This window comes from Sebastes fasciatus, chromosome 5 (assembly GCF_043250625.1).
Source record: "Sebastes fasciatus isolate fSebFas1 chromosome 5, fSebFas1.pri, whole genome shotgun sequence".
Classification (NCBI taxonomy): domain Eukaryota; kingdom Metazoa; phylum Chordata; class Actinopteri; order Perciformes; family Sebastidae; genus Sebastes; species Sebastes fasciatus.
In genome coordinates this window covers 6,019,429-6,046,539 of record NC_133799.1, presented here as the reverse complement: position 1 = coordinate 6,046,539, position 27,111 = coordinate 6,019,429, and the positions used below count along the sequence as shown (strand labels likewise).

The 27,111-nt window shown below is 40.2% G+C and overlaps 4 protein-coding genes across 5 annotated transcripts in view; all 4 read left to right on the top strand.

Moving 5' to 3' along the window:
• Positions 1–4,363, top strand: part of LOC141767432 (mpv17-like protein 2) — a 6,686-nt gene extending 2,323 nt beyond the window's left edge. The window contains exons 4-6 of the mRNA XM_074634723.1: positions 108–184; positions 1,572–1,700; positions 3,177–4,363. Coding sequence (XP_074490824.1) covers positions 108–184; positions 1,572–1,700; positions 3,177–3,272 — 302 coding nt within the window. The 3' untranslated portion in view covers positions 3,273–4,363. The remainder of the gene's footprint in view (positions 1–107; positions 185–1,571; positions 1,701–3,176) is intronic.
• Positions 4,364–6,469: 2,106 nt separating this feature from the next.
• LOC141767433 (mpv17-like protein 2) lies at positions 6,470–14,062 on the top strand. Its single transcript, XM_074634724.1, has 5 exons — positions 6,470–7,732; positions 10,483–10,644; positions 11,567–11,643; positions 13,045–13,187; positions 13,787–14,062. The coding sequence occupies exons 1-5, from the start codon at positions 7,549–7,551 to the stop codon at positions 13,872–13,874; spliced, it is 654 nt and encodes a 217-aa protein (XP_074490825.1). The 5' UTR covers positions 6,470–7,548; the 3' UTR covers positions 13,875–14,062.
• Positions 14,063–15,986: 1,924 nt separating this feature from the next.
• cist1 (colon, intestine and stomach enriched 1) lies at positions 15,987–23,165 on the top strand. The gene is made up of 4 exons (XM_074634722.1): positions 15,987–16,206; positions 18,796–19,143; positions 20,844–21,007; positions 23,062–23,165. The coding sequence occupies exons 1-4, from the start codon at positions 16,146–16,148 to the stop codon at positions 23,104–23,106; spliced, it is 618 nt and encodes a 205-aa protein (XP_074490823.1). The 5' UTR covers positions 15,987–16,145; the 3' UTR covers positions 23,107–23,165.
• A 2,627-nt stretch (positions 23,166–25,792) lies between these two features.
• The window catches only part of pde4cb (phosphodiesterase 4C, cAMP-specific b), a 122,203-nt gene continuing 120,884 nt past the window's right edge, over positions 25,793–27,111 (top strand). The window contains exon 1 of one of the 2 annotated variants that reach the window (XM_074634705.1): positions 25,793–26,011. The gene's annotated coding sequence lies outside the window, so the exon portion shown is untranslated. The remainder of the gene's footprint in view (positions 26,012–27,111) is intronic. The other variant, XM_074634708.1, reaches the window with a different exon arrangement.

Below are 27,111 nucleotides of genomic sequence, written 5' to 3'. Positions count from 1 at the left end.
TCGGTTATGTTTTATAAGAGTTCCTCCAGCCGCTGACCTTATCTGCAGTTGGTTTTGATGAAGCATGGCGCTGACGCACATCTGACAGACAACTCTGTTTATTGCAGGTATGGGTGTCATGGAGGGACACACTTTATCTGAAGGATGGAAGGAGTTTAAAGACAAGTTCTTGGAATTTTACAAGGTAAGTACACCTGTCAAGGTCTCACCAGGTAGCAACCTTCGGTTTTGAAACGTGAAGCCGATGTAGAAGTGCATTGAACTTGCATTCTTTCTTAACAGCCAGCAGGGGGCGACTCCTCTGGTTGTAAAAAGAAGTCTGATTGTATAGAAGTCTATGAGAAAATGAGACTACTTCTCACTTGATTTATTACCTCAGTAATCATAGTAAACATGAGTTTATGGTCTCAATCACTAGTTTCAAGTCTTCTTCAATATAGCATGATGTTCATTTAGTAAATTATGGTCCCATTTAGAGTCAAATAGACCATAAAGCAGGGGATGCTTTAGGGCGTGGCTACCTTGTGATTGACTGGTCGCTACCACGGCGTTGTCCGCTCTGGGAGTTGTCCTTGTTCTCTTCTTACAACTTTAACCCTTTCACAGTGTGTTTTCAGTTCATGAAAGTTAATTGTAACATTTTGGTCGCCTAAAAATGTCTTATTCAGCGTTTTGTTATACTTAACTCCACCCTCTCATGTCACTTCTGGTTAAAAAAAGCAAGATGGCGACAGCCAAAATGCTGAATTCGAGGCTTCAAAACGGCAGTCCACAAATGAATGGGTGACGTCAAAGTGACAACGTCCACTTCTTATATACAGGCTGTGTGTTTCACCTGTAGATCTGGAGCAGCAGGTCGCTGCTAATGTACTCGCATTCGTCGTTCACTCATCACACCACAAGTTCTTCTTTGTTCTTAACCAGAGATAAGAAGATAACTTTACAGCTTTTTTGCATGTGTAACTTTAACTTATGAGCATGGCTGTCTTGTCTGTGGTTGTGTTCTCTCAGAACACTTAAATTACAATATGCTGAAAGATTATTATGGAATTTTTGCCCAATGATGCCAAAAAAATGGTTGCCTACTGAAGCTTTAAAGCAACAGCATGCATACTACTGGCAGGTGCAGGGTGAGCTTCTCATTACAGGGATGCAGTGCTGTGTGTACAGGAAGATATGCTGGTTCCACACAAATACAGAGACAGTGACGTGATCCAAGTGATAAAAGAGAGAACAGACATTCATGCAATTAATCAGGATTAAATATTTTAATTGATTGATGGATCTAGTTTTAACCTAATCTTGTTCTTTGTGTTACTACTGACCCGTTGAAATGTGCTCACTATAGTTGACGTGTAACAATCATTTGTGATCACCACATGCCAACTGTATTTATTAATGACTTCTGAGACTGTTTTTTTTTTTAAATGTTTAAGAAAAAGAAATCTTTGAAGAGGTTCTTTTGATGTCAGATATCTTGGTTGCCAGAGAAAGTGACAGTTTTAACAATATTTGCTCTGTGTAATCAGTCCAGGTTTGTTTGTACTCATCTGTGTTGTTCTTTCTTGCAGGCAGACTGTTGTGTTTGGCCTCCGGCTCAGATGATCAACTTCTACTTCCTCTCGCCCAAATTCCGCGTTGTGTACATCAACTTCGTCACCTTAGGGTGGGACACCTACCTGTCCTACCTCAAACACAGAGTAAGTCACACAGGACACAACGCACACAACACAGGAGATTCAACAGAAATTCTGCTTCCTGGATCATTTTTTTATGAAGAGAATGTTTTTGTTTTCTTTTACGTATTGTATGACCATTTTACAGCTTTTGTTTTTATGGGGTTTTTTTTAAGGCTAAATTTAAAAACGCCACTAATATAGAGGAACTAGGAGAGAACAACGCAGTATATATCAAAATTATTCTTAACCATTTCTCTGCTCATGTTGTTCATTGTGTCTGTCAGAGTTTTCTCTCAGCGCTCGGGCGTCTTTACTGTCTTTCAGAGGAAGTAGCAGGCTCCGATTTAGAGCTAGTGTGAAAGTAGAGAAACTAGAAAACCTAAGGAATCAATTGGTACGATGTCATACTGGCATGTCGGGAGCCTAAATAACGCTCCATTTTGGCCAGGAAAAACTGGCATGGTGATTTCCAAACACCTCCCTTGACCTCTGACCTCAAGTTCTCTGGGTACCCACGTGGCTCCCCTTTACAGACATGCCCACTTTATGATAATCACATGCAGTTTTTTGCATGCAGTACAAATTTGTTATTTTTCCTATTCTAAAAATGGTATATTTTAATATTTCTGCATGCTGTGTTCATAAACAGTCTTTGAATTACATAAATTGGATCTTATGGATCCAATGAGCCTAATCATATTCATGTATGACCATGTTAGTCCTCATAGTAGCCATTTCATTGTCGTGAAACCATTTTTTTTTTAATTTGAGCTCACTGTATAAAATGATCTGTGGTGACCTCTAGGATAATCACAGCCTCATGAAAATGTACAACAACAAACTAGAGACCTAGAGCATTCAGAGGATGGATGGCTTTCCTAGGTAAATTGACAATAAGAACAGAAGTGCTCGCCATCCAATCGCCGAAAAATGCAGTTCTTGCAGAAATCTCCAAATGTCCAATGTTTTTGAAACCACATCACAGCATGGCTTTTTCTATGGTGTTCCTCAAGGTCTCGGTGTGTCTTAATGTGGCATTTTGGAGGGATTATTGATCATTTTTTATCAATTCTCGAGTGGTAACATTTTTTAAATTTAGCACCAAATCTCTGTAACAAATGGTATCAACTCGAAAATTGCTGCAATTTTGGGAATGACCATCATATACTTCTATCATCATGTTCTAAGCCCTTATACACATTCAAAATATATTTTAATTAATTGTTTTTATTTTTTACTTCTGATTTATAACTAAAACAACTTCACACACAGTGCTGAGCTGCATCTCAAATTAATCTTCAGGTTCTCAGCTTTCAGACGATGTACACCACTTCTATATGATATATACTGTTGACCTGCTATCTCCCCCTAAAGATCCCCTGTACCCCCCTAAAAAAGACAAAACATGGGTATACGGTAAAGAGTGTGGAAAGAGGTTTAAAATTGAAGTGGTATTGATTATATTGATGTGTGTATTGGTTTCTGTTGTGTTGACAGGTTGACCCCCCCACAGAGCTGGTTTTAGACAGCAGTGTTGTAGATGTGCAGCAGGAAGCGCTCCCACCATCCAAACCTCTGGAGGAGAAAGCTTAGAGACGGGAGTTCATGCTCAACGGTGAAGTTGTTTATCTGAGGCAAAAGAAGTGTTTGCTGTTTTTATCTGGTCAAACTTCTTTTCCGCCTTTGCAAAAGGTTGCGGGACTCTTATAACAGAGGTCTTTGTCCTCCGACAAACTGTTCCCCTCTCAAGTTTAAAACGACCACATGTTTCTGTCTGAACTCGGAGGAAATGAAACTGCTGGAACACTTCCGTTCACATCCGTAGAGTTTTAATGTGTCACTTATTTATATCTGAATTATGTGCACTCCTTTAGGAACATTCAGGGATGAAAAGCTGTTTCATTGACTGTCATGCTAATACCTCTGATGGTAGTGGTTTTCTGTTTATCACATCGACATGAGTGTAACTGCTGCCCAACACGACCTTCAGCAGGCACTTTCATGTAAGATCCAGTTGTTGAGTGTTTGTAGTGTGAAACTCACATCGTTGTTTTATCTCTATTATATTAATCTGTATAAACTTTGCCTTAATATGTAGACCAGTGCTACGCTCAGTGAATCCCTTTGAGGTCAAATGAATTGCATGATTGTGATTATGTGCTTAAAGAAAATCTACTACGGGGTTATTGTTATGATTTTTGTTAAATATAAGATCTTTTATATTTTTAACGTATCAAACTGAATCTTCAACTTCAACGTGAAATTAATTTATTTTCAAACTGTGTTTTATACTAATGAATGTAAATGTGACTTGATATACTCGCTGTATAGGCCCAGCTGCTTTATGTATGAAGCACATTTAGTTTTGGGAGGTCCGGTGATTAATCCATTTATATGATGATAGAAAAAACTGCATAATGGTAAATATATCAAATATAATATCTATGTACTGTATATGAATATATGTATATACATATTTATATATGTGTATATATAAGCATATAATTTGACTTATTGTGCGCCACCAAAATGATACACTGAGATTAAAAAAAATACGTTGAATAAAATCTTGTTTAATGAAAATGATCAACTTACTCATAACGTGTCCCCCCGACACCCAGGTGAACAGCTGATTATATTAACTATGAGTGCCGCCCATATCCATGTGACCCAAATCTCCCAAATCACCGCAATCAAATAAAATAAATGACAATAATAAATGACAATATCATAAACACTAACGAATACCAATACCGAAAAATATAAACCATCATAACCCTAATTAACATGACTACAAACATGACTCCTTTCTGACATCGTTCATGGCTCCTACAGTTATGTGCAAAATTCTGCAAGGTAATTTGAAGCCATTTTATATACGGAGCGTTGTTTTCCGACAGTCGCGGCTACAGACTGTGGGCGCAGCTAGTCCAGTTAATACAGCGATGCAATAGCTTTAAATATCAAGGAGCAACCCCTAGAAAATGTGGCAGAGTTTGTCTACCTGGGAAGCAACATCAGCACAGACGGAGGAGCAGATAAGGATGTGGAGCTACGCATCAGCAAAGCAAGACATGCCTTCAGAACACTCCGACCTGTAAGGCTCTCTTCCCAGCTCTCCAAAAACACAAAAATCTGAATTTTCAACTCAAATGTAAAATCTGTCCTTCTCTATGGCTGTGAAACCTGGAAAACCACAAACACAATCACCAACAAACTGCAAGTGTTCATTAACAACTGCCTCCGATACATACTGAGGATATGGTGGCCCAGAAAAATTACAAATACAGACCTGTGGAAACAAACAAACCAGGAGCAAATCAACAAAGAAATCAAAAGGAGAAAGTGGAGATGGATCGGGCATACACTCAGAAAACAAGAAACAAACATAACAAGACAATCTCTGGACTACAACCCACAAGGAAAGAGGAAGCCAGAGAGACCAAAAAACAACTGGAGACGGTTTATGCTCGACGAGCTAAACAAGATCGGGACCTCCTGGCAAGAAGCAAAGACCACTGCACAGAAGAGAGTGAGGTGGAGATCCATGGTGGACGCCCTATGCTCCCAATGTGGCCAAGATGACTAAGAAGAAGAAGAATAGCTCCACTAAATTGAGCCAATCAAATTAATTGTTTACGTGCGCAGACAGAGAACAACAGCATATAGAGTGCTGGAGGGATGACGTATTTTTGTAGGCCAACCAGGAAGTTAGCATCGCCGTGGTTCCCTCAACAAGAGGCCAATGGTGAAAATAAGCTCTGTGGCAAACAAACATTTATGATACTTACACGTTACACGTTTTGTTCAGCAAAATAATCTCCACACATCAACACCCCTTTTATAATTTTTGAAGTGTGAATGCGATCGTCAAAAGTAAAAAGCTAACATTAGGCTATTAACGAACCAGGCCACGGTCACATGAACGTGAGAATACACAACAAGGCTGTAAAGGCGGACGAGTTGGCGTGATGACTTTTGGTAGTCTCATTAAGCCACTTGTTAGCAACCGCCTTTATTAAGATGTAAAAGCTTTAAAACTCACGAGTGGGATATGTACTGACGTATTTTATGTTGTAGAACAAAACGTTAAAATCTCTTCAGCTTGTGTTCACCACAGACCTTATTTCAGTCATCTAACTAAAAACCCATTCAAAAAAACCCATTGACTTCCAGACAAAGGAACCAGATGTGCTAAAATGCTAACTCATTTCCCGGTTTTAGGACTCATTCTGGCACCACTCTATGGAGATTTGAGAGAAATGACAGCATGAAACAACTGACTCTGCTACTTTCTGGCCACAGACCGTGTCTGAGACTGTTTTCTCTGGTGGTCTAACCAAAGTGACACTACGCACCTTGACCATGTTTGGATCAACTTACAGCTGTGAGTCAGCTTTCTCCACAATGGACATAATTAAAACAAAGTACCATTCCAGGCTCACTAATGCATGAGACTGGCGCTCACTTCATTCAAGCCAAGATTCAAACTACTGGCAGGGCCGTCGCAGGCTATATTAAACAGCAAGTGAACATTTTGAACTTTGAACTTTGTGTTGGAAGCAGAACAAATGGGCAAGCGTAAGGATGTGAGCGACTTTGCAAGGGCCAAATTGTGATGGCTAGATGACTGGGTCAGAGCATCTCCAAAACTGCAGCTCTTGTGGGATGTTCCCGGTCTGCAGTGGTCAGGACCTACCAAAAGTGGTCCAAGGAAAGTGAACCGGCAGGGTCAGACCCGAGGCTTATTGATGCACGTGGGGGGTGAAGGCTGGCTCGTGTTGTCCGATCCAATAGAAGAGCTACTGTAGCTCAAATTGCTGAAAAAGTTAATGCTGATTCTGATAGAAAGGTGTCAGAACACACAGTGTATCGCAATTTGTTGCGTATGGAGCTTCGTAGCCGCTGACATGGTGAGGGTGCCCATTCTGTCCTAATGTTATGGCTGATGGGTGTATATTGAAATGTAGGTCTTAGGTTCATTTTGCTGGTACAAATTTTATTTATGGTAAAGAGAGCTATTTGTTTTCCATATATGTAAGTGCCATACAAGTTCAGTGTGTCTGTATGTTAAAAGTATCATACTTTGAAAACAATAAATACTGTTGAAATAATATGGAAATGCACGTTGATTTTATGTGACAGACGCAGTGGTAGGCTATAGGACGCAATTTAGACAATATGAGGTTCAGACCCTGCTCAGAGGAAATTTTAGTAACTGGACCTCTTTGAATTTTAATGGAATACCCTTGATTTAGGCGAGTTAAGTTATTTGAGAGGTGAGCCTCGGCTTAATCTCCAAGAAATGATCTGAGCCAGAGGTCACTGAGCAGTTACCATCACCATGGTAACCTTTGATTGTAGGTGGGGATACAGAACTGATTGAGATGAGCTAATTAGTGCAGTTTGACACGCTTACACACGCGTGTGCGCATGCATAAATACATGCATGACATTTTCAGGCATTTTACAATTCTTCTCCAGTCATTCAAACCTTAACATGTCCCACATCTTTCATTCATTATTGGTATCAAACTTTGAAATCAGTAATCCAGTTTAGCTTCAGCTTTTCAACATTCAGCATTCACACCACAATTTCTTCACAAATGGCCTTCAAGAGCCCCCGTAACAAGAAAACTGACATAAATGTTGACTAATTTTAAAAACATAGCAAACAGCCTTGTTCAACATCCTGAAGGCTTTGCTAAGCCGATGCACCAACCCAGCGTTTAGAGCACTCCTCCTCAGGCACTCAACACTGAGCTCAAATGCGTTGGGGATATAAAGCAGATTCTTGGTCAGCTTTCCCACAGAGAGAGAGCTGTTTGACTCCCACAGATGACCATACTCCTTCTGCGACCTGAACATCATGCTTCCCCGGTTGGTCAAAGTGTTTCAGGGCCGGTTCAACTGGCAGCGGCTTTTCCAGGGCTGGACCCTGCTGCTCACAAACACCGTGGTCGGAGGAATCATGTCAGGTCTGGGAGATTTGGTGCAGCAGAACTGGGAGAACCACAAGACGCCAGGCAGAACAATAGACTGGAAGAGGCAAGGTGAGAAGAAGAGAAAACCACAACCAGGGAGGGGGATGTCATTATTGCATCTTGGGAATAGATCATCGTCAACCCTGGAGGTGCTGGTGCCTTGCTCTACCCATGACTGAATGACTGATCTCCCACTCAATGAAGTGACATGTAGATAGTCATCATTATAAGTCGTTTTGTTTTTTGTGACTGACTGATGGATACAGATGAGAACATAATGCCGTCTGCTTTGTGGAAACAGGGAATGCATAGCTGTGCAACAGTGATGATTCTGTTAGAATCGACAATTTCTGCAGAAGCCGAATAGATCAAACTTTGATTGCTCTTATAATGAAACTCGGAAAAAAAAGTTTGGAAACTTGTGTTTGGTGGATTATTTCTCTGTTGTTACAATGCTAATTGGCATTGTATTTTATATCGTTGGAAAGCCTGTTTATTTACCTTCACAATGATGTCCAACTTGTAAGGATCATGCATTTGTGGAATGAGCAGCACAGCTGATTATGTGGGTAGCGCCCAAGAAAAATTTGCCAAAAGGCTCTGCTAATGGTAAACAGTGTATTCTCCTGTTGGTATTGACTCTTGTTTTGAGTTGTTTGGTGGATTGGATGATTGAACTCTCTATCAGTAACAAGGAACAAACAAGACATATTGGCTATTTTACACTTTATTCATTTAATACAATAGGTCAGGAGCCTCAGTAGCGGGTGGAAGATTCATACGCAGCCACAACAGCCTGGCACCTCGTCCTCACGCTGGTCACCAACCTGGTCACACGTTGCTATGGGATGGCGTTCCATTCCTAAACCAGGATTCGTTGCAGGTCAGCCAGCGTGGTTCTGTTGGTCACTCTAACACGTACAGCACGCCCAAGATAATCCCACAAGTGTTGAATTGGGTTGAGGTCTGGACTCTTAGCAGGCCGTTCCATTCTCTCTACTCCCACATTGTGGAGGTAGTCTGTGATAACCCTGGCTCTGTGGGGGCGAACGTTGTTTCTTGGAGGATGAAGTTAGGTCCCAGATTGTGGAGATATGGGATCGCCATTGGCTGCAGAACCTCATCCCGATATCTCACTGCATTGAGATGGCCTTCAATGATGACAAGCCTTGTTTTGCCAGTGACACCATTGAGGGAACACACAACCACGCTGGCTGACCTGCAACGAATCCTGGTTGAGGAATGGAACGCCATCCCACAGCAATGTGTGACCAGGTTGGTGACCAGCATGAGGAGGAGGTGCCAGGCTGTTGTGGCTGCGTATGGATCTTCCACCGCTACTGAGGCTCCTGACGGTGTATTAAATGAATAAAGTGTGAAATTGGACAAGTTGGACATCATTGTGAAGGTAATTAAACAGGCTTTCCAACGATGTAAAATATAATGCTAATTAGCATTGTAACAACAGAGAAATAATCCACCAAACACAGATTTCTAAACTTTTTTTTCCGAGTTTAGATAATTTGCACAACTCTAATGATGATGAAGGATATCTGCAATAGCTGCGTCAGGATCTGGGTGAAGTTTCTCTGGGAAATTTCTCAGCAGCATTTTAACAAAGTGTGTGGATTGTTGCGGTCAAGAGTGATATATTGAACAATATGATACGGTATGATTCAACATTTGGTCAGACCCTTATATGTTGGTGACAAACTGTGCAGTAAACATGATCTGCTTTGTGTCAGCGTCCTGTCAGGGTTTGTTTTGTGATAATAACCATGTATTATTATTAACTTGACACCCCCTGAGGATCTTATTTCTGCTGCAGTGATGTACAGGTGTACTCCAGGACTCCATGACATCACATTTGGGTTAGGGCTACAGGTGCAACAAAGCACATTTCATTTCACTTTCAGCCAGAGAGGGCAGTGAAATTATGCTTCAATTACTCTTTAAACCTCAGATATATAGCATTACAACCATATTTCAAAATGTTTCTTTCTCATAGTACAATACCCTGCCTCATTACTCAGTTAAAGCTTCAGTAGGCAGAACGTTTTTGGCATCATTGGGCAAAAACTGAATTGTAATTCAAGTGTTCTGATGGATAACTAGACTTCTGCACCTCCTCATGGCTCTGTTTTCAGGCTTAAAAATGTTCTAGCCTGTGACGGGAGACTTTGACCAATCACATTTCAGAGAGAGAGAGCGTTCCTATTGGCTGTGCTCCGGCTGGTGGGTGGTGCTTGGTATTTCCTCAACTGATCCCAACATGTCTGCCGGGTCACAAACTACAGCTAAACAGTACACTACAAGATGTTTCTGAAAACATTTGAGGAGAGAAATAGGCATTACAGTAACAGAATAGTGATTCATATTTGATCAACGCTGCCTAGTTTGACCGAAGTTCACGAGTGATTGACAGCTGCTCAGAGATGGCAGGCTCCAGCTCGGCTCTGATTGGTTGTTTTCCTCCGCTCTTTGAAATCTTGCAGATGACATTAGGAGCACCGGAGAACACAGATGCACATGATTTTTTTGGATTACCTGTCTCATGCACTACTGTCAGGATATAGTGAGCGTTTTATAAAAATACCTGTTTTTGATCATATTTGCTCTATTTCTACCCACAGCAGCTTTAACAGATTGAATCTACATTTTTTTGTACAAAGTAGCAAATTCTAAACTCTCAACCACTCAAATCTCCATATCTTAATAAATAATAAAACATTGTATTTAGGAGAATATTTGCGTATTTGTGAATGACCGACTCATTGCCATTAATTCATTCTTTTACCTCTGAGTCTCTCCCCCTGAAGGTGACTTGGTTGTGGTGGGCTGCGCCTTCGGTCCAGTGGTGCACTACTGGTACACCGCACTGGACAGAGTGCTACCGGGCAAAGCTGTGAAAACAGTGGTTAAGAAGCTTCTGGTGGAACAGATTATTGGCTCACCGTTCTGGATTTTGTGTTTTTTTTTAGGTGAGAAGGATTTATTGGCACTAAGCAACACATCGCCTCAACATTTGTCAAGGTGTTAGCATGTAAGCAGTTTCTCTTTGATGCACACACGGAGTCAAAAGGTTGTACTTAACGGTGCTATTGATAACACTGATAACACTCGGCTACTAGATGATACACTCTCCCTCCATTCCATTGTATTCACATCACAACAAGTCATTGCCAGTTTGTTGCACAACCTGTATATTTTATGGTTGAGTGGAATGACTCAATCATGTCAAGTGATGAAAGTTCACGGTAGAGTAATGAAGTCATTTTGCAACACGTACCCATAGGCCTACATTAGCTATAGATTTGTGTGTTTAAAGATGTAGGTAATCTAAATATTCGTATTTATTACAAATATACATATCCTTCAGCCTGATGGAGACACCAGTGTCAGCGTGGCCAGGCATGGCAGAAGCAGCCTCCTTTTATTGCTGAACACTTGGAATTGGTACCAGAGTCAGAAGCCGGGCACTAACCGTCAAACATTTATCCGTTTTTTCCACACTAACTGTCGGAATCAGAATCAGATTTATTTTTCCAACTACATACATACATTGAATTTGACTTTTGAGAAAAATCCATCTTTTAATTCGTCACCTTTCTAAAAGCTCTGTGGATGTGTTATTTTTTTTAAATGATTTGTCTACATAAGAATGTTATCAATAAGACCTTAAAGGACGTGAATGAGTGAGACAAAAGACGATGCGTGAGAATATCGGAGCTGGATGGAGTTCAACGGTTGTCTGTGATAAACAGTTTGGATTTGACAGAGGTGTTATCTGTGAATGTGGGTCATGTTTTATAAGAGTTCCTCCAGCCTCTGACCTTATCAGAAGTTTGATTTGATGAAGCGTGGTGCTAACGCACATCTGACTGACAACTCTGTTTACTGCAGCTATGGCTTTGCAGGAGGGACACGGTTTGTCCAAAGGATGGAATGAGTATAGAGAAAAGTTCTGGGAAGTTTATTTGGTAAGTACACCTGTCAGGGTTTCACCTGTAGATCTGGAGCAGCAGATCGGTGTAAATGTACTCACATTGTCGTTCACTCGTCACATCACAAGCTCTTCTATGTTCTTAACCAGAGATAAGACAACTTTGCAGCTTTTTTGCATGTGTAACTTTAAATGTACAATTGATAACATTCAGCCACTAGATGATGCACTCTCCCTCCTCCGTTCCATTGCATTCACTTCACAACAGGTGGTTGCCAGTTTGTTGCACGACCTGCATATTTTATGGTCGAGTGTAGAGAGACTCAGACAGACAGTTATGTCAAGTGATAAATCTTTCGTGGTCGAGTAAAAGTCGTTTTGCAACATGTAGCTGTGGCCCACATTAGGTGTGTGTGTGGCCCGTCATGTCAGTCAAAATCAACAGAAACAAAATAAAACTCACCAAAACCATCTTGGTTAGTCTTTTCAACAAGCGCCAACTCTGGTTCAGTCAGCCAAACACTTCCCTCAAATCCCCTCTGATGTGCATCTTCATCATACATTGTTTGAGGGAACTACAGTGGAAACGGCTTAGAGTCATTCATTTTTCATTTTTCATGCAGATTACCATATAATTGACATTTGCATATTTATTACATGAATACAAAGTAATGAAACGGACCGCATCGCTATTTACTGGCTCGCTGCTAATTCTCCTGCCTTTTACCTCACCAATGGTGAGACCTTGCTCGCTAACCAAAGCCTATTGAAAGAGGCTGGGACGCGGCGGACACCGGTCTTGGGATATAGGGTATGACACAAACGCAGTGTAATGTAAAGTTGCATATGGAGCAAGTCCTCTCTCCTCGGAGTCCGCCATGTTGCACCGCCATGTTTCAACAGTAGCCCAGAAGGGGCAAACCAAACAGTCGATAACGTGACTCATTCCCGTCACTGCCGCTCTCTCTCTTGCTTCAACACCCACTTCCCTCGTACACACACTCTACACACACAGGCTCTGCTCCAAATGGCTAGACAGGGCCATTTGCGTTTTCGCGTCGGCCACCGTAGCTCTCCAACACGCTTGGCACTCGAGATTGCTTCAGTTGGTTGCAATCTCCTCACCTGACGGCGGTTGGTTTTGTTTAAATATGCCGAATTGTAATTTTATGGGTATTTTATTTTAGGATTTTAAATATATATAATATATATTTTTAAATATTCGTCTACATAAATATGTTATTAATATAGGCTAACCTTTCACTTATTGAACATGCTGTGACTGTATTTTTGTTTTTAATAATGCTTAAGACAAAATTTCTTTGAAGAAGCTCACTGGTGGTTTCCTCTATTTGTAAGAACAGCTGAAAGGGACAGTTTTAACAATGTTTAACAGTCCAGTTGTATTTGTGCTCATCTGTGTTGTTTTTGCCTGCAGGTAGATTGTTGTATTTGGATTCCCGCTCAGTTGATCAACTTCTACTACTTCAAACCCAAATACCGTGTTGTGTTCATCTTCTCTGTCACCTTACTGTCGGACACCTACCTGTCATACATCAAATACAGAATAAGGGAGACACAGGAGATTCAATGGAAATTCTGCTTCCTGGATAGTTTTCACTTTCATGTAAACAGACAATTGAGAGCGGATTTTGAAATTGATTTAAGTATATCTATTACTGTGCTTCTGTAATGTACAGTATGTCAAATTCAAGAGCTTTCATAATAAGATTAACTACTTTTTATAAGATGTCTTTTACGTTGTGTTAGCATTTTTTAATTAATCCCATTACTTATTTGTTGTTTCAGTGTCTCAGTCTCAAGCTATTGTTTTTGCTTTTATGTTTTTGCCTCAATGAATATATATATATATACTGCATGTGATTATCATAAAGTGGGCATGTCTGTAAAGGGGAGACTCGTGGGTACCCATAGAACCCATTTTCATTCACATATCTTGAGGTCAGAGGTCAAGGGACCCCTTTGAAATTGGCCATGCCAGTTTTTGTTTGGAGCGTTATTTAGCCTCCTTTGTGAGAAGCTAGTATGACATGGTTGGTACCAATTGATTCATTAGGTTTCCTAGATTCATATGATGCCAGTATCTTCACCCTAGCTTTAAAGTGGTATTGATTATATTGATGTGTGTATTGGTTTCTGTTGTGTTGACAGGTTGACCCCCCCACAGAGCTGGTATCAGACAGCAGTGCTGTAGATGTGCAGCAGGAAGCGCTCCCATCGTCCAAACCTCTGGAGGAGAAAGCTTAGAGACGGAGTTCATGCTCAACTGTGAAGTTGTTCATCTGAGGCAAAAGAACGGTTTGCTGTTTTTATCTGGTCAAACTTCTTTTCCGCCTTTGCAAAAGGTTGAGAGACTCTTATAACAGAGGTCTTTGTCCTCCGACGAACTGTTCCCCTCTCAAGTTTTAAACGACCACATGTTTCTGTCTGAACTCGGAGGAGTTGTGGATGTTTAACTGAACCAACATCCGCACATCCGCATGACTGCTGCCCAACACGACCTTCAGCAGGCACTTTAATGTAAGTTCCAGTTGTTGAGTGTTTGTAGTGTGAAACTCACATTGTTGTTGTTGCTCTCAAAGATTTAAACTATCCAACATCCAACAGACCAGTATTACTTTTATTTCTGTGCTGTTTCTGTTTCTGGTGTGACAGGAAAGAATCATTATTGATGTGAAACAGCTGCTCTGTTTTTATCTCTATTATATTAATCTGTATAAACTGTTTTCATGCCAAATAACTTTGTCTTCAGTTTATCCCTTTGAGCAGTGGTTCACAGCCGATTTTCCTTGAAGCCCTCCCTACTTGTATATAACAAAAGCTAATTTTTACAGTTTTTGTTTGTAATCAAAATCAATAGATTCTGCCATCGAGTCGCACTATGGAAGCAAGGCAGCATAATTCATGAGCTTGGCCTTTTGTCGGGTGACCGCCAAAGTGTTCTGCTGTCATACTTTCCCATCCAATTTCATCACACTGACGCTTTGTCAGACCCCTCAGCGTCACTTTTCAGTTGCAATAAACACATACTTAATGTTGTGAATTAAAAAAGACACTTGCTTAGGATTAGCCAACAAAACCACTCAGAAAAAAAACATGGTTGGGCTTAAAATTTGTACGTTTGTACTGTGAAAATGTGACCGGAAATTGTTCAAATGGGACACGAACGATCAGCTGATTGAAAAGTAAAAGGGAAATGTGACACACAGGACACGAACAGCGGTCTCCAGGATGAAAGCCTTGTGTTTGTTGGACCCATCCATCTCCCCTCCTGCCTGCCTTTAGTGTGTCTTTTTGCTCTTTAAAGTACCTCACAACTACAGCATTTTTTCGTTCTTGTAGTTAATGGAAACCCAGTGCGTCGCATACCGCTACTAAAGGGGGTCTTGTGCAGCATGGAGGGAGACCAGGTGCCGTTCATCTTTATCTAGGCTTACTGCCCACACTGCAGAGACTCAGAGCTGGTTGAACTCCGGCACAGTTTCCCATTAAACACTTATTCAATGTCATTTCTAAGGTAGCAGGTAGACGACTTTTTGGCTTTATAAGCTACAAGGACAAAAGATTAAAATAAACATATGCATTGGTTTAAAATATTGATGTTGACGCATTTTCAGCGTCGACGTCATTTAATATGACGACTAATTGCGGCAGCCCCATAGCTTGAACTGAACCAGTGTAAACCCCAGCACCGGGTGTCTGATCCTGGGAATCTCCCCGCTGGATCAGCAGACTCTGTGTTGCTCCAGGTTTCTACCCAGTGCTCCACCAGCCCGCTTGTGACTCCCAGCGCTGGGGTTTGTGCTGGCTGAATTTGAGCTGCTACGGGCGTCCACCTTCTGGAGCTATCGAGTGCGCAAGAAAACTACCTGCACCTTCATCTCGCCCACCCCAGGGGCAGCTTGTTTTCTCGTTTCTGCCACTTTGGATTTAATCCAATAAACATCAAAGCGTAGTTAGACCATACAGCCTATGTGTTAGTGGCACAAACACACAGATAGCTAATGCAAAACATAGGCCGGCGCCTCACGTGATTATAAGATAGCAGTGTTATTTTCTCTCAGAGTTTTAGAAGTTTGGTTGAATTTTGCATATTCTTGCCCTGCTGGTTTAGTAGTTGGCTTTTTTTTAATAACTGATGACTGTAAATTTAGTTTGTTGGTGAAATGCTGCCCCCTATTTGTTTGGAGTGTGTGGCTACATGTTGCAGTTAAAGCCAGTAATCCAGTTTAGTGTCTTTTCAACATCCACCATTCAAACCGCAATTCATTCAGAAATTGCCTTCTCTAGTTAGATTAGAGCCTGCAGCAGCAGAAAGCAAGAAAACTGTCATAAATGTCGCTTTAAATACAGAGCAAACAGAGCCTTGTTCAAACAGTGACTAACCAGCTTGAAAGATTTGATATGCAGCGTTTAGAGCACTCCTCCTCAGGCACTCAACACATCCTGCTGTCAAGGATATAGACTGTGTGTGTTTGAATGTTGTCGATATGACCGCCAGCCTGTTCCTCACTCAACATGCCTCCAGCTATGTACCTCACTGTGCTGGTGTCTCTGTATGCAGTGACAGTCTGTAAAGGTAAGTCAACATTTCACATTTTACCTGTTGAATTGATGTGTTTAATTTGTTTGAGAATTTGAATTAAACATCTGTCTGATAAAGATGCAAAGTTATGCAAACAGGTAACTTCCTGCAGCGAGAAGCAGGTTTATTGGAGGTAGTTTTTTCCTCAACATGCAGGAAAACATATTTAGTATAATTTTCATGGCTACCGCAGGAATATCTGAGGCCAGGATTGTATTAAAAGTTGGACAACAATCAGCCTTGAAGCAACACAGACACCTTTACATTTAAGCCTATATTAATGTGTGTTGCTGTAAAATACAAGTCAAAGGTTGCCTTTCTGCATTTTGTACGATACAAATTGTTAAAGTGAAGTATGAATTGCTATTAGTAAATCATAAGAGGAAGGTAAAGTAAATGGGAAGGTCACGTCTGCGTGCAAACTGAAGCAAATATTGAATCAGTAAAAGTGATCCTGAGCTACAGTACTGTAGCGTCCACTACTTCTGCAAACACTCGAACACAATACCAGCTATCCGCCAGCTGTTTGTCTGCATCATCAGTAAACACAGGTCATTACCTGACAGACTGTTCATTCTGCTTTAGTAAACACGCCACACAGTCAACAGTCTAATCTCAATCTCCAACATGAAAAAGTGAAAAGTGAAATGAAAAGTGCTTTATTAGTTGACGGAACAACCTCACCTCAAGGTCTGTTTAGAAGCTATTATGGAGCTTTTGATCACAATCTTCATCATCAGATGGAGCTGTATTCAGATCCAATACCAAGTACCAATACTGCACTGTAAAAAATACTCCATTACACGTGACGTGTTTTTTCGTGACGTGTTTTTCTGTACTTATGTTATGTTGTTTCCGTACGTATTGTACTTAGTTTACGTGCTTACTTTAGGGCCAACCATGACAGTTTTCCTAAACCTATCTAAGTGGTTTTGTTGCCCCCTGCTGGTACTGCACCTTCACACACACGTGTAATGTTCACGCCTTGGCGAGACAAAACGTGACACCGACATTCTATCCTCTGGTGGACAGGCAAGTCTATTAAATGCTTTGGCGTGATACCGGTTGTACAAACCTATGTTGTTGATTAGCCACTGAACCAATTACTCATGAATCATTGTTTCATACTTGTAATGGATGGAGGCGGGATCAGGAGGAAGCTTATGTTGAATTAGAGTGTATTGCATGGCTGGGCGCGCATTAGGAAAGAATACAAGAATACAAAATAGACTAATTTGTGCGGTTTATTTCATACAGTATATCTTTATTTGAAGTAACATTAAAAAGCTTAAAACGTAAAAACTAATTCATTTGATCAATTTAGATATTTGATAATAATTTATTATGTTTGCTGAGTCAAAGATTGCCTGCACCCGGTATATATTTTTAGGAAAATAGGATGCTTAGCTTTGTGACTTAAAGGGACTGTTTCTAACTTTTTAAGCGTATAAATGTACCGGGTCGGGATCCCATGCATGCTCGCATATGCGCGCTCGTGTGTGGCCGGAGTCACTGCTCCTCTGCCTGCCTGCCTTCACTCACACAGCGCGCGTTCTCGCTGTCTCGCTCCACCTCTAGACGTGAATACGCACTCACTACACACTGCAGAAGAGTTAGTTTAGCTCTGAGAATATCTAGTGAATGTACAGTGGACGTTTGTGCAGAAATAAATGCTGCAGCTCCTCCAGACCAACAGAGGTTTTCTGTGTCTTGTGAAGTGACGGAGCTCCGCAGAGAGAAACGTTATCGTCTCCAACCGGGTGCCGGTGTCTCCCTGCGGGCACAGTCGGGAGGCGATAACGTTTCTTTTCCTGCCTCAGCCCCGGCACCGACCCGCTTTTGCTGGAGCAGGAAAAGCCAACACCAGGATCAGCAGTGATTCATGGAGAGACCTTCTTCTGGTCAGCTTACATTACTGTCAAGCAGGTGAAATATAGAGTGATATTGTGGTTTTAGCCGATATTGTCGCCTCACTGTTTTGAGCGATGCTCATTCATGTCTATGTAGAGCGAGCAAGTGCGAGCCCGACGCTGACTTTTGTTGACTTAGCGGCCACAGGTGTCGCTGTTAAGAAGCATTTCTGAAAGTTACAAATAGTCCCTTTAAATGTGATGCAGTAGCCTACATGAGAGGGGAAAACTTGGGCGAGACTATCAAATCAAACCTTGAGCAGAACCCGGCCCACCCAGAGCCAGGTTCTGCCCAAGGGGTCTACCTGTTAAAGGGGAGTCCTTCCCGCATAAGAATGCATGCTCATGGGGGAGCTCTTGTTGGGTTTCTAAATTATAGAGTACGGTCTAGACCTGCTTGATATGAAATGTCTTGAGATAACTTCTGTTATGATTTGACGCTATACAAAAATAAATCGAATCAAATGAAACTAATCTAAAGTGGAGGTGGGCCCGTAGTCACCTCCTGTGCATATATGACACATAATTCCAAACTACGCCTCTGCTTTGAGTTCAAAACATCAGTTGTGTTATCAACCTTGAAAAAGCTAACAAACACTCCACTAGCCTTATCTTGATCAGGTGCAAATACTGTGCATGTTTACAGAGTTTTTATGCTGTTTGTCCTTTGCAGGCACCACCACTTCCTCTGCATCCGAACAGGTAGCAGAGAAAACCACAAGTGCTGCACCCCACACCACGAAAAATGATTTATTCAGTGTGATAACCAAAGACAACACACCGCAGTCTCCAACAACAACACACCCGATTACCACTGCAATCACTTCAGAAACAGTGTCGTCATCAACCCCGCCCTCAACTTCCGCAAAAACGCCCAACGGGACGGAGGAAACACATGCCAGTGTCACTCCTCCTCAGGCTACAACATCCAACGAGACAGTTTCCAACGGATCGACACTCCCACCAGCATCAGAGTCCCCAAATGGCACTGCAACCACCACTGTAAACACAACAAGCCCAGGTCAGACTACTGTCAGAGCTGAATGTTTGAGGGTTTATTCTGAATCAGAAAACAATGATTAAATCTTAATTAATTTACACCTCTAAATACCTGACAGAATTAGAAACCTGCAACATTTTCACTCATTTAGATACTGTCCTTTGTGGTTGTTTTTGCAGAGAAAGAGATCAGTTCAGAGTGGAGTTTAATTCAGTGGTAAAATAACAGGCTGCAAATTACTTTCATTTACTTTAAAGCTGCATTGATCAATTTTTTACCACTAGGGGGCAGAAGATCTTCACAACTGGCCTACAGACTCCAAACCGTCTGTCTTTTCTTTATTATGTACAATCTTAAGAGAAAAGAAAGTATTTAAATGTTCTGCCCTCACTATGCACATGTAGGTGCACAACTATGCAGTGAGCTAAACACACTTCTAGTAAAAACTAAAGACAGCTGTGAAACTGTGCAAACAGTATTGGACTATAGATTAAATCATAGTGATTACAAATCAGTAAAATGAAATGCCACAAACAATAGTTAGACCCAATGTAATGTAAAAATGAATTAGACTACAGTAACAAGAGAACTATTCCAGATGTACAGAGGTCAGAAGTGGGTGACATAATGCAGGAAATGCAAACACATAATGACAGAGGAAAAACATGAGACCGTTGGGAATATCACAATTTTGTTTTATCTATTATAAAATTACGAAGAAAAACAATATACGATTAAAATTACAATATATTAACTTATTATACACCGAAAAATGAACTTCCATATTCTCCGCCATTTCTGACAACGTCAACAAACACGTCACAAGTTGTGAACTCGGAGCTTTCAGAAACTTTCCGCTTATGAGGTCGTGACTACCACAAGAGGGGAGCGTTCATATGGACTCTTCTGGTGAACATGGGAAATACAATCCCATTTGAAGGCACCAATAGACCACAGACCATGAAGTATAAGATATTGTGCCCTGTGCTTTTGCCCTACGTGTTAGTAAATAAGTTACAACTTCATTAAATTCTTCATTAAAGTCGTGCTACTCGCACTACTAGCTACTGGCCGATAGACGGTTATTTGGGAACAGAGACGTTAATACATCCACCACGGTACAGGCTTACAGCATACAGCCCATTGATGTATTATAAGATAATGAAAGGGTTGAATTACAGCCAATATATCCATTATTACAGCCGCATACAGCTAGCAGGAAGCTGGGCGGTGCACGTTTATTATGCTGAGGAAAAATGCTGAGGGCTATTTTAGTGTTTGTACTGAGAAGTTGATTCACCTCAAAAGAAATGATCCTCTCTTTTACAGACGTCTTTTCCTACATTCATGGCAATGCGCTACTGCAGCGCCATCTAGCAGCCATTGTCAAAAAAGCACCGGAGTTTCGCCTCTTTGCTTCTATACTCTTTGCCTCTTCCTAACTGGATGTGATGCGAATGAAGTGAACATCAGATTGTTTCAGTTTTTCCCAGTGAAGATGTCCTAACCTGCTCCGTGCGTCAGCGACGCAGAGTTTGCTCGGTCGCTGTATGTTATAAGAGGTGCAATAGATTATTCCCTTTGAGAGCTATCTGCTGGCAAATTTAGAGTTACAATGCTTTCCTTTTCAACACCCTCTTTTTTAACTCAAGCAAGAAATGTAGTTTATCCAGTTTGTTGAGCAGTTAAGAAAGTAACTTTTTGTTTTGTCTCACCCTCAGGTCTTACACACAAGTGGGACAAAGGTGACTTGGCACTACATCCCGGCCTCGTGGCCGTCCTTTGCATCTTTTGTATTGTCATTCTCCTTGTGGCAGTGGTTGCCACGGTGAAATGTTTTCAATCACCGAGGTCCAACTTCGAGAGGCTTGAAGACGTGCCGATGGTGAGTTAGAAAACAGGAACCTGATGTTTTAACGGATTTTCAGATTTTTAACTTTAACTACTTAAATGTATTTATTTAACTTTACCAAATTGGGTACATTGGCTAACACATTTGGATAAGACTGAAAAAAAGGTCATTCATTTGTTTTAGCCATGTTAGAAATGGATACAGTTTTGTACGGACATTCATAATTCCCAAAGGATTCATTGTATTCTCTTTGTTGATCCCTTGACTTTTCATCTACGCCATCATCAGGTCAAAACTTAATTTTGTCCAGGCAGGATTTATGACCTATACTGCAGCCAGCCACCAGGGGGCGACCTAGATGTTTTGGTTTCACTTTTTTTGTGGCGCTGTTATGTCGTCCATCTTTACATACACTCTATAGGTGTGACTGGCTGCAGTAAAGTGTCTTGCTCCACAGGGACTTGAACTGTCAACCCCGGCAGTTTATAAGAGCTGGCATTGAAAATGTTTTCAACTGCCATGTGTCATCTTCTTCCTTTTCCCCTTCAGCAGTGAGCACAGTGGTTTGCTGCTCTCTTTTTTACGCAAACAGGAAGAACGACTGACGGATTGTCAGTGTGTGAGAAAGTCTCATAAACAGCACAGTGTGGGGTGATGACGAAGCACTTTCTTTAGAAATTTAATCTCATCATCAACACCACATCAGTGTGTCAGCAGGTATTCAGACACTCTCAGCATGCTGGAGTCGTCAGATGTCATTTCAGATGAAAGTGTGACCAAGCATCAGGTCTCCTCCGTGTGAAAAACAGAGACGAAAGCAAAACACTCTATAGAATATAACTACTGTTGCCAGCTATCTCTAAATCTTTCTGGCCACACCAACACGAGTGTAGCCGCTTTAAATATCTTTCATGACGTTGCATTGAATAAGAACAGAGTGTACTGTATTTGAACATACACAGCAGCACGTACAGTAGGCCAGCAACATATGGGTCCAAACACAAAAACAGCTGATTTTGGAAACTGAGTAGATAATGATGAGCAGATAACTTGCAGGTTATGTAGGTGATAGGACTATATTCTGTGCTTTAAAAGGCAACTGTATACATACGTGATATTTAGTGAAAAAACTTTATTTTTCCTTCATGTGGAGCTTCTGAACAACAAACACATATTTACACTGTACTGCATTTAATGTTCACTAAATTAACATTTGAATGCTGCTTTGCAACTCATTGGCAATTTTATTTCTGTCTCATTAATCGTACTTATAGATATATATAATCTTTATTTAACTAGGAAGTCACATTGAGATTAAAACCTCTTTTACAAGTGAGTTGAATCATGGAGGCAACAAAAATACATTACATCATACAGCGCATTAACAGGGCAGCATATTGGTGTTGTGTTTGTTATTTAATTGGAGCAACTGCAGTGACCACTTTCTTTATTCTAAGTTTAAAATCATTTAAAGAGATAAGGGTCTCAAGTTTAAGCTTGGCCTGCAGATCGTTCCAGGACCGACCAGTAAAGGCAATTTTAAACCTGCAGTAGGCAGAATATTTTTGGCATCATTGGGCAAAAATTCCATAATAACCTTTCAGCATATTGTAATTTGTAGTTTGCTCTGGCTGGTGGGCGGTGCTTGGTATTTCTTCAACTGATCTCAACATGTCTTCCGGGTCACAAACTTTCTGATTTTACAGTTAAACAGTGCACTACAAGATGTTTCTGAAAACATTTGAGGTGAGAAATAGGCATTACAGTAACAGAATATTGATTCATATTTGATCAGCGCTGCCTAGTTTGACCGTTTGATCAGAGTTTGCGAGTGATTGACAGCTGCTTAGAGACGACAGGCTCCAATCAGCTCTGATTGGTTGTTTTCCTCCGGTCTGTGAAATCTTGCAGATGCTGTTAGGAGCACCGGAGGACACAGGCACATGACCGTTTTATAAAAATAACTTATTTTAATCCTATATGCTCCAATTCTACCCACTGCTGCTTTGACACCACGCTGGTTGCAGATTATTATGAATATGTTTTGTCCCTTTTAACCCCTTTGCTGTTTCCTTTCATCTCTCCAGGGAAATGTGAACGAGGAGTCTTCGTTCGCCCAGTACTCAAAATGACAGAGGAGACTTCATCAGACCATGAAGGCCAGGAGGAGTCCGGTCTGCTGAAGATTCTGGACAGAAAAAAAACACAGAAATGTTGTCCCCATAAGAAAGAGACAAATTTTATGTTTTTCTCTCATGGCTCTTATTTCTTTACAAAGCACTTTTGTCAATGACAGTGGAGAATTTCTGCCGCGGCTTCGATCTTTGACCTGCTTGTGTGGCTGCTTTTAATTTGGTTGATTGAAGCTGAATCAACTGTTGCACTAACTCTTCCTCCATAATATCTTTTGAAAAGAAAATCAGGGTAGAGGATAAAAATTCATAATCGCACTCTTACATGTATCAAATGGCATTATAAGAATACAGTACATTTTAAGTTTCCATGTCAACAATGCACAGGAAAATGTATTTCCAGTGTTTAAAGTGTACTTGAAATTAACGTTATCTGCATGTACAAATGGCTTTTTGGGCAATTATTGTATATTGTAAATATGTATTATTGTACATTCCTATTACAGCTATGCAATTGTAATAGGTCAGTGCAATTGCATGGGAAATATAATTTGTATTATGTTATTTATTGCCATATATGGCGTATAAATAATGTCTTCCGTGGCCTGAGACATCCAGATTGTAGTTGAAGTCCTACAAACAGTTTTGATGTAGAAATAAACTCATTGGTTGAGTTAAATCACAGCAGGATAAGTGAAGAAACACAATTTAATAGAAAGATATATATTCATATATATATTCATATATATATATATATATATATATATATATATATATATATATATTCATATATATATATATATATGTATATCTCCTCACGTACAATGTTGACACATGTAATCCTCTACCGAATCTTATGTGGCGAAGCTGCTTTCATTCATTAATTTTAATTCTGTTAACATACGTTTCTCTATAGTGATGACTGAAACACACATAGCGTTCTTCCAATCGAGAATAAAATATTCAGACTACTCTCATATTATTTTGACAATATGCCGCATGTTTACACTCAGTGTATTCTGTCAGACAGATGTAAAGCACATCATTGTGATGTTTTCAATGAAATAAAAGGAATATTGCTAAAACACAACTTTTGTTTTTGCTTTTCCGTGTCACTGGTTGTTGTGATCCCTGACTCAGATTGATGTTATGCTCAGAAGGACCTCCCAGCACCCTGTCTGTTTTCTTTTCACTGAACACTTCAACATCAAGTCAAGTTTCTCAAGATAGGTGACTCAGACTCTACAGATAAAGCATGTTGTCTGCATTTGGATTACCCCAAAAGGTCACAGCCAGTGAGATGACTGTGCCACTGTGACCAAACTGAAAGTATCTTAGTGATCATGCTGTCTCAGTGTCTGTGAGACTCACTGCTGAGACACCTTTCCACTGAAAACAAAGGTAGAAGTAGACGCCTGACATTCTGGTCTTGTCTCATCTTTTAAATTGACAAACATCATTCATTGTGAAATTCAAACAGATCAAAAAAATATTTGTCTCTTGCCATTAACTACCGTTCATATTTTAAGGTCCCATGGTGGTCCAGTATTTAATACTCTTATCAACATGGGAGTGGGCAAATATGCTTTCCTTATGCAAATGTATGAATATTTTTTTTATTGGAAATCAATTAACAACACAAAACAATGACAAATATTGTCCAAAAACCCTCACAGGTACTGCATTTAGCATTTAGTGTGTGAAGGAGCGCTATCGCAGGTCCTTCCTTCCTGCAGCTGTCAGACTCCACAACCAGCACTGCTCCCAGTAGACCACTTACACTTACACACCAAAAAACTGACAATAACCTGATATTATCAGGTGGAATTTCATTCATTCATTCTCACTGTGCAATATCATTTTCCACTTGTGCAATTTTGTCAATACTGTATATACTGCTCCTATTTTTATACTTCCTTCTATTCAAATGGTTCATATTTTGTTACACTTTGTTTAGCTCTTTTTTACTGTGTTAGCTGATGCGTCTTGTTTTTTGCATTATCCCCTTTGCTGCTGTACACTGCAAATTTCTCCACTGCGGGACTAATAAAGGAATATCTTATCTTATCTCATAAAAAAATATGCTCAAATCATAACATGGCAAACTGCAGCCCAACAGGCAACAACAGCTGTCAGTGTATCAGTGTGCTGACTTAACTATGACTTGCCCCAAACTGCATGTGATTATCATAAAGTGGACATGTCTGTAAAGGGGAGACTCGTGGGTACCCATAGAACCCATTTTCATTCACATATCTTGAGGTCAGAGGTCAAGGGACCCCTTTGAAAATGGTCAGGACAGTTTTTCCTCTAAAAAATTTAGCGCAAGTGTGGAGCGTTATTTAGCCTCGAATACGACAAGCGAATGGATTCGTTAGATTTCCTAGTTTCATACGATGCCAGTATCTTCACTCAATAACAAAAATAAATATATGTATTTAATTTCCTTTCCGGCCATGAGTAAATCTCAATAGACTTCCCTGGTTACATAAATATTAAACAAATAACTACAAAACTTTAAAAAGTTGCTTACACATTGATAATCTCTATTATATAGACCACAACAACACAACTCTCTGGAAGGGTTCAGCATTATGGCAATAGCAGTGCTGTAGTAGTAACAAGGTTAGAGAGCCACTGCAGCAGACCTCGTGGTGACTGTAGTAAAGTTGTTTACGTCCCACAGCTGCACTTCCTGCCATCTGATCCGATGACGTCACAGTGACGCAGCGCTGCATGCAGCAGAGTTTGAAGTCTAACCAACAAACTAACTAATCTGCTGCAATAAAAATGGAAAAGAGCGATAAGTGTAGCAGCATTACCTGACTGACAGCTCCGACTGGTTCAGTGGCATTTTTACTGCAAAGGAAAATCCCCCAAAGAGAGGACACGACCTGTAGCTGCGGTGAGTGACAATTCATCCTTACAATTAAAGTTAAAAACTGTGGTATGTGACGCTAGATGAGCTCAGAGAGGCAGCCGATGTCTTTAACATGGACGAGTTTCACATGAAAAAGTAACTTAGAAAACGTAATGGCTCACAGTTTGCCCCTTGGAAACGAAAGATTTTAAAAATCCCTGATTTCACAATGGGAGTCTGGTACCATCCTTATAGAAGACATACAGGGACATAAAGCGTGTCTGTGATACTCAACGGTGATACTCAATATCTCATCCCAATATCAATATCTCATCCCTATATATATATATATATATATATATATATATATATATATATATATATATATATATATATATATGTAAAAAAAAACGCGTCTTACAATTTATTTTTTAAAAGACAATCTTACAATTTAGACTTTTAAAATTTTATTTTTATTTAAAATTTTACCACATGTCAATTGTATTGGACCACATTACTATTTTAGTGTGAAAAGACAGCCGAATTTAGAAGATACAAATAATTAACAGAATATGGCTGTAGAGTGATATTAAACCAAGAATACATTCAACTTGATTATAAAACTAAAAAAATATATCATTCTGCTCAAAAGAGTAAAAGGACATGCATGTGGACAACATGTCCAATACAGAGGACAAGTCAATGGGCTGGGTCTCAGGAGGATATATATATATATACATATATATATATATGTATATATATATATATAATCCCTATTCATTCGTTTAATAGTGTGTTTGTATTGCTTTACAGAATATTTTATTTAATATTCAACATGATATTCCTGTAAAAACATTAAATATGTCAGTATTTAGTAATTGTGTCACTAATACTCTCAGTCAGTCACCTTGTTGTATTATAATAATCCTCTAAACAGTGTTTATCATGAGATCCGTGCAGCACATATTCAGTCGGCCTAGCCGTTCCCAGGCATAGATGTATTGTATTGTAATGTAAGCAGGGCTGTGTCTGTTGAATTGTTGGAATAATTCAGCGTGATGAGCAAACCAACATGGAATGTGTTTCCCCAAAATATTTATGTGCTCCCTCCTCCTGTCTTTATCTCCTTCCTTCCTCCATATCTG

What these genes read in the sequence shown, in the direction of transcription:
- LOC141767433 (XM_074634724.1), top strand. Translation starts at nt 7,549, where the DNA reads ATGCTTCCCCGGTTGGTCAAAGTGTTTCAGGGCCGGTTCAACTGGCAG. An exon ending in GATTTTGTGTTTTTTTTTAG is followed by an intron (nt 10,645 to 11,566) that starts GTGAGAAGGATT and finishes TGTTTACTGCAG; the next exon opens with CTATGGCTTTGCAGGAGGGA. An exon ending in AGTTCTGGGAAGTTTATTTG is followed by an intron (nt 11,644 to 13,044) that starts GTAAGTACACCT and finishes TTTTGCCTGCAG; the next exon opens with GTAGATTGTTGTATTTGGAT.
- cist1 (XM_074634722.1), top strand. Translation starts at nt 16,146, where the DNA reads ATGCCTCCAGCTATGTACCTCACTGTGCTGGTGTCTCTGTATGCAGTG. An exon ending in TGTAAACACAACAAGCCCAG is followed by an intron (nt 19,144 to 20,843) that starts GTCAGACTACTG and finishes TCTCACCCTCAG; the next exon opens with GTCTTACACACAAGTGGGAC. An exon ending in GGCTTGAAGACGTGCCGATG is followed by an intron (nt 21,008 to 23,061) that starts GTGAGTTAGAAA and finishes TCATCTCTCCAG; the next exon opens with GGAAATGTGAACGAGGAGTC.